Source organism: Tamandua tetradactyla, chromosome 5, assembly GCF_023851605.1.
Source record: "Tamandua tetradactyla isolate mTamTet1 chromosome 5, mTamTet1.pri, whole genome shotgun sequence".
In the NCBI taxonomy this organism is placed as follows: domain Eukaryota; kingdom Metazoa; phylum Chordata; class Mammalia; order Pilosa; family Myrmecophagidae; genus Tamandua; species Tamandua tetradactyla.
Genome location: NC_135331.1, coordinates 125,687,214 through 125,699,556, shown reverse-complemented (window position 1 = coordinate 125,699,556; position 12,343 = coordinate 125,687,214). Strand labels below are relative to the sequence as shown.

Sequence of the window (12,343 nt, the reverse complement as noted above, 5' to 3'; positions counted from 1 at the left end):
ATCAATACATTTCCAAGTCCCAAAGTATAAAGACCACATTCAAATCATCTATAAAACAGTTCATTTATCATATGATTCCATGTGATTTTCCAGCCAGTTCTTCCCACAAGTTCACAGCCAGATAACCAAAATCCTCTTAGGAGTCACAATTCTGCTCTGGATAAGTAATTCACTATTTTAATTTTGGAACTAAAACCACTTTAAAGTTATGCCTTAGTCTTCACTACAAAACTTCCACACTCTAAAACAACTGCCTAAAGTTTACATAAAACATACTAGTAAGGACTCCTCCTCTTGTAAAAGCTCTGGTTTGGTTAACATGTTTGGTTAATTAGCCCTTAATCACATTTCTCATTTATTTTCAACAAAAGGTGTTGATTTCCTCCTTCTCTTAATATTTGTTCTTCATTCTCTCTGTCTAAATGTCTAGTCATGGGACTTGACTGCTTCAGAAACTAAACACTTAATTTAATAGAAACAAGGAAGCATCTGTACAGATTATCCTGAATAAACCTCACCTCTAAAATGCTCCATGTAACACTAACACCAAAAAACCTGTGTGATTTGAAATCCCAAGGAAAAAAAAATTTAAACAAGTACATTAAAAATTTCCATGGTCAAAATATTTTTGTTTTCCAAATTCAAAACAAAAATAGAGCTGGTATTAGAAATACAGCACATGCGCTTAGCTGACATTTTTTTTTTTTTTTTTTTACATGGGCAGGCAGCGGGAAACGAACCTGAGTCTCCAGCAGGACAGGCGAGAACTCTGCCTGCTGAGCCACCGTGGCCTGCCCTAGCTGGCTCTTATATGATTATCTCCCAAACTATACTATTCGATTTGTAAAATGTAGCATGTTTCTCTTTTCTATTAGTTATTCGATAGATATTGATGGCCCCCTAAATAATTATCAGCAGGAAAATATATAGTCTGCTTTTATTTTTTCCATAGTTGGGGATGAATTCCTACCTTATTTTCTACTCTGTAAAATTAGCTCAAAAATAATATCTTGCAAAACATGATTTTAAAAAATTTTTTATTATCTGTTAGATAATGTCAATTCCTTTAATCATCAAATCACTCTACCCAAATATTACAATTCTTTAAACAATTTTCTCATAATTTGGAATGAAAAATGTCTATTAGTCAATGACGCGGAACAGTGATATTAGTCAAGAATATATCAGAATATTGTTACGTTACCATTCAATCAGAGAAAATTATTATTTTAAGAATTCTCACATCCAAAAGACATAATTAAAAAAAACTTTTGGAAAATTAAGGTTTTCAAGATTTAAATATCTGGCTCCAGGAAGTCTAGCTATTTCAAGTCTGTTAATTGGCATTCTAAAGCATCTTTTTAGATATTTATAGAAAGATATCTGGCTGCCTTTCATTTTACTTGGAATGAGAACCATAAACTGAGTTGGGAGATATGTGTTACAAAAGTAAATTACATAAGCAAAACATATAATGATTAAAACACTTTGGCTATATTTTGAATTAGTTGAATCAGTTGGGCACATTCTTTCCTTTTTTTTTTCTTAATAAATTTTTACTTACAAACACTCCATATACAACAAGCAAAAACTCCCCCTTCTCCCCTATGCCCATCCCTGGTAACCACTAATCTACTTTCTGTCTCTGTGAATTTGTTATTTCTAGTTATCTCATATAAGTAACATCATACAATATTTGTGCCTATGTGCCTTGTCTATTTCACTAGCATAAAGTTTTCAAAGTTATTCTATGTTGCGGCAAATCTCAGAACTTCATTCCTTCTTATGGTCAAATACTATTCCACTATGTGCATGTACCGTATTTGGTCTTTCCTTTTATTTGTTGACAGATACGTGGGCTCTTTTTATCTTTGGCTAATGTGAATAATGCCGTGTGAACTCTGGGTTCAAGTGTCTGTTTGAGACTGTGTTTTACCCTCTCTGCACATACACCTGGGAATTGCTGGGTCATGTGGTAGTTCTACTTTCTGAGGAACTGCCATACTGCTTTCCACGGTACCAATCACTTTACAGTCCCACTGTTGGACACGTTCTTATTCCACTACCCAGTGAGATACAAAAGTTAAAACATAGCTTTGAATTATGAAATCATTGATGAAAGCTTCATACAATGTGTGGAACTTTTGGAAATCTAAGATACGAAGTTTTATTTTTTAATATTTATTTTTCCTATGCTCTCTCTGTAATTTTTTAGAATTAGTCCCATTAGTCGCCTTTCTCCCCAAACTATCTTTTTTAGTAGCTGATGGGTCAATAAATCAAGAAACAAAGTTTTAGCTACCTTCTACGAACAGACCACTATATAGGAATAAAAAACAAAAGTATAAAAGATAGTCCCTTCTCGTAGTGAGCCTAAATGTAGTTGAATAAATTAAAATGAATACAATTACATTTAATAAAATAAGATAGAATTACAATGAGAAATTTAGAAAATATTGAACTAAGTATTTTTAATGAAATGGAGGATTGGTGTGAGAAAAGTAATAGCTATACAATTAGGCTGGGGATACCAGGATTAGCACCTAAGGAACTTGATCTCTATTTTTTGCCGATAAGGAGTCACCAAAGGCTTTGAGGAAGAGATGAATAGAGGTCAGAGGATGCTTTTTCTTTCATATTCTTTAGCCCTGTTCCTTAGCACAGTACCTGGAAGATCAGTGTTTTTGAATAATAGTGTTTGCTAGAAAAACAGTGAATGAATATTCAAAGTAGTATTTCAAGGACTTATTCTGGTTATTCTTCAAAAGAAAAAGGACTAGAGAGAAGGCAAGATAATATACCCTGTTACATTAACAGGGTACTGTAACAATCCAGGAATGAGATAAAGGTGGACTACAGCCATAAAAGGGAAAAGGAAGATGTAGATGAAAAACCTATCACAAAGGAAATCAAGCCAGAATGGTGGACAGAAGAAGAGGGAAATGAGTGATAACCATATCTGACCAGAGATTTGAAAACCTTTGTGACTGGAAAATGATACTATTGTCAGAAATACAGTTTAGTTTAGGGAGAAAGGTGTAGATTCTCTTTTAGTTATGTTGCATTCAAGGGGAGAGCACATCATCCTCAAGGTTCAGGAGGAAACACTGGGATTCAAACTGAAAATAGAAACTATGGGAGAGCCGTAAGAAGCCTTTTACTGGGGATAAATCACTCATCAGGCTTTAACAGAAGACAGCGCTGCCCTACATTTGAATTATATAGTCTATGCAACTAAAAGATGACTTGTGTTCTACATTCTTCACATGTAAAAAAAATAAACTTACCTTGGTATCTGATATTTCACAACATGTTTCTTGAGCTACAAAGTTTGAGTTACAGTAGATTTTAAGTTGGTGAAGTTCAATCTATTGAAAAATTAGTAAAAAACATCTTAGAGTTTTTATTGAGAATCACACTTTGGCACTTATGAACTATAGTAATTTAAATGGAAAAAAATAGAAGTTCATATCAATAAATTACTGGTAGATTTTTAAAAGTTTTTACTTAATTTCATATTAATTATTTTATGGACCGTTTGTGAAATGGACATAGAGACTGATCTATAGATGAAGGAAATCAAGTAATGAAAGCAAATGCAAATCTTGGTTAATTGTTTCAAACCAATAAGAAATTAATATTTAATTGAAAAGAAATTTTGTTATGCACAACATTAAAGTATACAAACTAAATGAGGAATATTTCAAAATAAAAATTTCTGGAGTGAAAAACCGTCAAGGCACATGATGGAAAGAGACTTAACAGCAGTTTCAGATCACCTGTATGAGGCAGTGAAGCAGATGCATTTTTCCCACTAGGGAAAAAATATATTTAGGTTTTATCTATGTCATGGATTCTATGCATGACCCATGGATTTCATATTTTGTTGGCTTAATCCTGAGCAAGACTTACAATATTTTACAAAAAAATTTGCTCTTGCTGTTCGCTTAGCAGATTCACATTTTTGGGCAATTGAACATGAAATTAAAAGTACTTCAAGAAAAGTATATCATGGCTTTAAAAACAATATTAAACAAAACCCAAGAAAAAATATAAAGTATTAATACCATAAATGCTTAAATAAGCTGTTTGAATTCTTTAAGCTCTGAAATTTTATTGTATTAAATAATGCTTTATAAAATTAGGTATTAATTGGAACTTTGAAATTAGTTTATGGTCATGAATTCAATTAATTAATAATCAATAGTATGATGCAGTTGGCATTTATTGTAGGTCAAGAACAACCTTTCTTTTCCATCTGCCTTTTCTTTCTCCACCTCTTTTTCTGTTTCTCAATGTAACAGATATAAATTATTCATTCCTTTGAGTGCTTTCCATAGGAATCCAACTGTAATATTACAATAACTAATCCTAGATAATAGAAAACAGATCTGTAGTTACTTCTGAATCCCTACCCCAAAGTCAAAAAAGAGGAAGAGAAGAGAAAAGGCTATAAGTTCTCTATGCAAAGTTGAACAAAACAAATTCAGCTCACAGAAAGCATTCAGAATTTCAGAAATCTAGTGCATTCCTAAGCAGCCTAAGATTTGCGGCTGATGTAAAATATGAGACTAGATGAAACTTTATTTCTTTTCTGTAACTTTCTGCAAGGTTAGCTTTTATTTATAAAATTTAAATATACTATCTTACATAATCTAATGAAATATCAGGCAGTAACATATCAATTATATATTAAGAATGGAGGTTCCAATCCAATAATATTCTGCTTAATAAATTCTTTCATCAATCATCCTCATTATCTAATAGCCAATAAATATTGAAATGTGATACTGCTATGTATTGTCCACTGCACTAGCCGTGCATATGTATCGTTTTACTTAACTGAAGATAGATCACCAATTTCAGATGATAAGCACCCATGACATTGAAACTACAATTGGCATTCTTTCCTTTTTCATTTAGTTTAGAAATGTTCATTGATACAGTACCCAAGAAGAAGGTTTAGGACTAAGTTTGTAATGAGCCTTGACACACTGAAGATTTTTTGTTTAAAAAAAATCCTTTATATTAATTTTATCAGCTATTTCTCACAAAAGCACATGGATAATATATGTAAAATAAAACTCAATCATCAGAATATTGTTTTTTAATAGCATACATTCATACTGTAGAACATTTTCATACTACAAATCTTCTATCTCACGTTACTTATATGGAGATAAAAAAATTAATCCCCCTAAAATTTTAGTAGGACCAATGAATTTTCAAAAATAAAATATATATTTTGCTTGTTTCCTTAAATTTTAACAGTGACTATCTCCTTAAAAATGCCGCGCATTATTTTAGTATTTCTTTATTGTTATCCTTAAATAAATCAGGGTTCTACATTAAATTATGAAATCATTTTAATACTACAATTTTAATATTAGGTCCTTTATATAAGGACACACCTGATAGTCTTCAACCTCAAGTTCTAGAATCAATTCTTCCCTGGGTGGGAAGGTAATGAGGCAAAGAACATGGAACATTCAACTTGCAGAGGGTAAACCTCATGCCTGGCTCCCGCTCTTGCAATAACTGATTTCCTCTTGCTCTCCTTGTCCCACTTTTGAATGCATGTCAGCATATTCATTGATTTTACCAGTTCCTCTGGAATCCAGTCCACCTTGCCCTCATCAGTCCCATAAAGGACCAGATTCCAGTTCCAAATCCTAACCCTATGGTAGGGTCCCAACTACTCTTGATAGAATTCCCTGAAGCTACTTCTTATCTGCCTACACTGCATCTACTGTCACATGTCCAGTGTTCCACCTGCTAACCCCCAATTCTTCCTTTTGGCTTTGGAGGAAATTTTCTGAAACCAATGCCCTGCTCCGTCTGGTCTGTCTACTACGGTTGTAGTTTTTGTAGTTCTTAGTGTTAGTACTAGTAGTAACCACCATTTAGTGACATAGACCTTAATCCTTCTATTAGACTACAAGATCTGTGCAAGCAGGAGCAGGGTTTTATTCACCCTTGTATACCAGTGTCTGGCTCTAAAACCAACCACATATTAGGCATTATGGCATATACTCTAAGCAATTATCACTAGTAACTCTATCAACTCTATTTTGAGGATATTGAGTCTCAGATAAATTAACTCTCTTGCCAAGATCACAAGTCAAGCAGCAGAGCTAGCTTAAAAATGACATTTATCTGACTTCCAAGCCATTTCGTGTTCTATGGTGACCTGATGTCCTGAGTCCAGAATTGGCTACTTCTACCTGGCCTATTTTGCTCCTCATCACCAAGGCCTACTTAGGATATTCTCATAAATTTTCTCATTGTCTATAAAAGAAAACAAATTTAAAATAACATTTTGTTTAATATATATATATGTGCATAAATAAAATACTTTATGTTTCCCCCAATAGGGACCTTAAAAAAGTAATAAGCTGGAAAATATGTATTTACACAACATTGTACTTTTGAAATAAAATTGAACTGCTAAGTGATTTGTTTTAACATCAGAAACATTTCTTTTGGGGATCTGCATTCAAATTATTTTTTGTGAGTTTTTTCATCATTCTACCCACAATAAAATTTGCAATCAGAAAATCGAATCAAATCAACAAATATACTGACACGAGTTCAAAAGTGGGACAGGGAGAGCAAGAGGAAATCAGTTATTGTAAGAGCGGGAGCCAGGTGTGAGGCTCACCCTCTGCAGGTTGACTATTCTATGCTCTTTACCTCATTACCTTCCCATCAAAGGAAAGATTGATTCTAGAACTTGAGGTTGAAGACTATCAGGTGTGTTCTGATATTTTTAAATATCATTTTAAAATTATAGACCTTTTTCTCTAAGGAAATCAATAATAAATCTATATAACTTAGGATCATATAAAAATTTTAAAGACCTTGTCAACTAAGTGGGTTTTACTAGTCAATTTTTCTCCTCCAAATGACTTATGGATACATTTAGTAGCTATTTTGACCAACTTTTCTCATCCAGATGACCTACTGATACATTTAATAGCTAGGTTTCAACAGAACCCTGAAAAACCATTATAAGCTTATGAAAAATAGTCTATAATGCAAAGCAATTGCTATTCTGAAGATGAATAAATAGCCTATTGTTCTTGAATGAAAACACCAGGTAATCTGGAGTCATTTACTTTAAAATTAATCTTTTCCCAATGCTTTCTATTTAATACATATGAGCGTAGAACAAACTTACTTTTTGCATCATATTTTCAAATTTTAAATAAATTTAAATTTTAATAATCGTATTTTTAAAGTTCAATTTGAACCCACAGGCTGGAGAAAAATAAGTGAAACTACAGTTGGAAGATAATAACATGTGAAAATCAATAACACGTAAAAATACAGTTGGGAATACATAGCTATCCTGTATGCATCAAATGACAAATTAAACAGTGCTGGGGGACTGTATTACATGGTGATTAAAGGAAGATATTTTTAATAATATCTTTGTCTCAACTTTAGAAATGTTACTCATTTTCTTTCACCATCACATCACAACTCACGTCCACAGGCTTGCCATCCAAAGCTCGTGCAGTGATAACGGTCCTTCCGTGAAAGTCAATAGCGTCCTTTTCACCAGTTTGTCGTCTCTCAATTAAATTACAATCCATATAGAGTGAAATGATGTGAGACTGTATACTGATGCCAAGTTTATGCCACTGACGATCAAACAAAGGGCGCAGTTCTCGGTTTTTAAAGATGTATTTCAACACCTCTCCCTCAGCAGCACGGAGCATAAATTCTACCACCTTCTTTTCACCATCAACTATTATAGAAACCTGAAAAATGCAAATTATTCTTAAATGTTTTAAAAGCAATGCTCAAAATTATCAAAGCATGGAAATAAAAGCTCAAGGTGCCTGCTAGTATAAATGAGGTTCTTAGTAATATATTTGACCTGTGCTCACCTAGTTTGTTAATAGAAAAGGAAAAGCAAATACCCAGCTACAAAAATACCCATCTAGATTATGGGTGTTCTGGTGAATATGATATGCTCATTTCTTCAGAGAATATCAAAGCATATATACATAAATATATACATCAGATGTATATATTCATTTTGAGCAATTCAAGAATTCAAGGTTACTAATTTAAGAATAAAAAATGGTAATTGCACTTGGAATGGAAACTATGATCAACTACTTTAACCTTTGATAACCCGCATGGTGCAGAGAAATTAATTTCTTATGGAAGATATTCTTTCAGTACAAGCACTCTTCCTGACATAAAATTGGTGATTGTATTATCAGATTAAAAGAACAACGGAAATAAAAAACATTTCAATTGAGTTTGTAGAGAGGTAAGCACAGACGTATAGGGCCCATAAGCAATTCCGAGGTCAATTCTCCCTTTCCCTGGAATGCTCATGGCAATTCCTTTCATCACGGATGCCACCTCCTTCACAAGCCTTCCTAGAATCCTGTGTTCCCCATTCTTAGTTTTGGGGAGCTATCCTTTCTACGGTCCCATAGCCTTCCCCAACTCCCAGCTTACCATGCCCCCTGCCAAACGTATAATAATGACACTGTATTGTGTTGTTCTCCTAAATGTCATCTCCTTAGACTTTTATCCCCAAACTAATTTTGTTTTTTTTAAAATCTCTTTTCCTTATCACTATAAATACAGCTTATCAAATAGCATATGTTCAATAAATGTTTATTGACAAATTTTCACATCTAACTTCATTCAACAAGGATTGTCAAATGAAACAACAAGCAACTTTAAAACAACATATTATTAAAGATGATAGGAGGGAAAGAAACTGTTATCGAGGTGAGGTTGCTTAGTGAAGCCTGTGAAAGAACAGCAGTAACCTAGAGGTGAAACAGACCAATCTTGTCTCACCCACTGGACTCTCATTACACAGATCTCAGCCAGACCATCCCAACCACGAGGATACTTGCATTTGCTTCTTAATGATTCCCGTAAAAGACAGAATATTCTGATAGTAGATCTGCTCCCAAAAATGTGCATACAGTTCAGAGACTCACCTGGCCTAATTACATAAAAACAAACAAACAAACACACTAAAAAACAAAAGGACAACTCGCAGGGTTCACTTACCTGCGGCATATTCTGCTGGTTTAAAACCTGCCACAGAAACCACCGTTCCTTTTTGGTGTTTCTTCTCACACGAAATGTGGCTGACATGGAATACTCCTCAGGAAGACCTCTGGGAAACATCTCGCTAAGGAAAGAAAATCAAGAGTCTTTGTGGGGAAATGAAAGACGGCAAGGAGAGAACATCTAGCTATGCAGTTCTATGCAACGCGATATCTCAGTGACTATTTTTCTCAACGATTTAAAATTCAGTACGTATTTTGTAGTATTTTAATGAATGGAGATATGGAAGCAGCCATGCCTAAATAACTTACGTAATGTTTATTCTTGCGCTCTCTCTCCCCCTTTTCTGTAATCTCCTGGTATTGTGTTATTAAGGCATGGGGGTTTGTGAAATGAGTGGGTGCGATATAGTACTAGTACTAACGTCTCCTTACTCAACAGGTGCTCCAACAGGAAGAATCTCAGAATTTACTGCGACCTGGGAAATGGCAGACGTTTACAAGAGAAATAAATAGCGCTCCTCGGTTTTATTGGTAGAACAAAGTCTAGAGAATTTCAAAGAACGCTGATAACAAGCAAATGTATATTTTTCGAAGAAGTTTTATCATATTAAACTCTTGCAATTGAATTCCTATACTGATTTCCTAGTATCAATTTGATGGGTACCAAATATAACAAGGAGGATTTTTTTTTTAGCTTAATTTTCATTCCTACTGAAAATCAAATAAATAATCTCTAGGTAACAGAAAGAGCCAAAAGACGGTCCAAACCGTCTGCCTCAGTCTGATCTCACAGCATCATTCTCACTGGACCCGTGAAGAGACTCAAACAAATAAAATAAAAATTACAACGAACATGTCTGAATTTAAGCTTTCACTGGAAAACAAGGAGAAATATATTGCCTCAAGCTGACTTTAAAATTTATCAACACTGTATGTGAAAACTCTACAAGGCAGGAATCTTGCTTTTCTTTTAAAAACCATAAGGAACAGTAAATAAAAACACTCTAAAAGACAAACATAGCCAGAAGTTGTTGTATATAAATAAAATATCACACATTGCAATGATAACTACTAACTTCAAATATTATACTCACCTACTAAAGCTGACAACCAAACTGTCACAGAGAATTCTGAAATTGTGTTTTTCCTCTTTGTGTTAGAGACAAAGTCACATGTGGTAGTACAATCAGGAAAAAAAAAATGAAAAAGCTGTTCTTGTTTAACATAAAGTTCTTATTTACTTACTTTGTTAAACAGAATACACAAACACACACACACACACACACACTCTAGCTTTACCTTCTTCCCTGAAGATATGTTAAAATTTGAGGCTTGTACACTTTTATATTCCCTCTTAAATAAGCAAGTGAAGAACAAATCCTTTGTTTTAGTCAATTTCAACAAATAAAACAAAGCTTCTAAAATGGAATTTTCTCTGGAAAGTCACTAGCATTTAAATAAATTTTACTAATGGCAATTACTGTACTGACTAAAGAAATTTTGTTCATAAAACAAGTCACCAAATTTTTGATGCCTGCTATTTATTTCTCTTTGCCACCTCCCATTTGGGACTGGCTGAAACCCGAACAGTGGGCACATGTGCAGGTGAATGGTGATACCAAAAAATAAACTTCTGCATGGAAATTCTGAACTACTTAGTTGCTTCAAAACTACTTTTAAAAGGAACTTCATAGAGGTGGCTGAAAGATGCACTGACTGAGACGTAGACTGGCAAACGATGGTGTAAACATATGACCGAACATGGTGCTACTACAAAAAGGAAGGAAGTTGTGAGGCATGCAACAATGTGAATGAAGCTGTGGGACATTTGGTGAGGAAAAATAGGCCAGAAACAAAAGAACAATTTTGTTTCTAAATATTGTATGATTTCATTTAGAAAATACTTATAAGAAAACTAGGGCCTAGATTGCAAGTTCTTATAGCAGTCACATTTAGTCCAGAGTGGTAACTGTTATTTCTGGATTTTGAGGGGCTGCTTTATATATGTATAATCTGGTATTTACAGATAAGAATGAAGCCAGTTGGGTTGGGATTAAGGCAATTCAGAATACAGGGGTGAGGAAGACGTTGTCTCTATTTTAGAGCTTCACCTACTTTTTGAGACCAAAGGAAGAAAGTTTTATTATGTACAGAATCTAGGTTTTCTGTAGCACGTAATCTAACTCAACTTGTCTGGACAGATCATATAAACAACCCAAACACAGGGAACCCAGAATAAGAATGAGGGCCTTTAATCTTGTTTAGCTTAATGTAATGCCTAGATATATCCCATAGTATATTAAGCAGATAATCAAAAAGTATTGCAAAGTCCCCTTGAGGGATGGGAGGAAAATTATGGAACCATTAAACTTTACCACCGAGGAAACCTCTGATATTATGTTAAACATTAGGGACACCAAAATCAATAGGCCAAGCCCTTGATCTTGAGGCTTGCTCTTCTGAAGCTAATGTACAGAGCAGAGAAGCTTAGGGTATCTATAGATATGCCTAAGAGTCACTTTCAGAGGACCTCTTTTGTTGCTCAGATGTGGCCTTTCTCTCTCTAAGCCCAACTCTGCAAGTGAAACCATTGCCCTCCTCCCTAGTGGGACATGACATCCAGGGGTGAAAGTCTCCCTGGCAGTGTGCGACATGTCTCCCAGGGATGAGCCTGGCCCTGGCACTGTGGGATCAACAATGCCATCCTGACCAAAAGGAGTGCAACAAACAAGGTGTCAGTGGCTGAGAGAGTTCAAATAGAATTGAGAGGCTACTCTGGATATCACTCTCATACAAACTTCAGTTAGACATTGCTACCTATTATAACTTGCCAACCCCCAACCAAAACCATTCCTGCCAATCCTAAAGAACACTTAGGGCATTATATAAGATTCCACAAAGCTTCCATGCACTAGAGTAACTCTTCAAAACCTATACCCTCCAGATGGGTCCTTGGACCAGATAAGTCCTGAAATGCAGAGGGGTCGCTCTTTTCAGAACATTAACTAGTTCTATCTCCCTTTCCATAATATTGACAGCCCCTTCCAACATTAAAAAGTCAGAATGTGCATAGCCCAAATACCCCTAAAGAGTGGGAAAAAGACCAAAGATGACGATGGAGTTATACAGAGAAGTTCTGGTTTAACAAATGAGTATGAGTGCTGAATCATATCCTGATATTTCTTTTAGCTCCAGTACCTTAAGAGCAGCTAGAAATAACCTAAAATTGTGGAATTGTAACCCATACTAAACTCTGAAATCTGTTCTACAATTAATTACTGTGATGTACT

General features: G+C 34.5%; 1 protein-coding gene across 1 annotated transcript in view; it reads right to left on the bottom strand.

Annotated features, from left to right (window-relative positions):
* Positions 1 to 12,343, bottom strand: part of COL19A1 (collagen type XIX alpha 1 chain) — a 365,439-nt gene that overhangs the window by 282,120 nt on the left and 70,976 nt on the right. The window contains exons 5-7 of the mRNA XM_077162192.1: positions 9,052 to 9,175; positions 7,491 to 7,766; positions 3,288 to 3,368 (exon numbers count right to left, since the gene is read on the bottom strand). Coding sequence (XP_077018307.1) covers positions 3,288 to 3,368; positions 7,491 to 7,766; positions 9,052 to 9,175 — 481 coding nt within the window. The remainder of the gene's footprint in view (positions 1 to 3,287; positions 3,369 to 7,490; positions 7,767 to 9,051; positions 9,176 to 12,343) is intronic.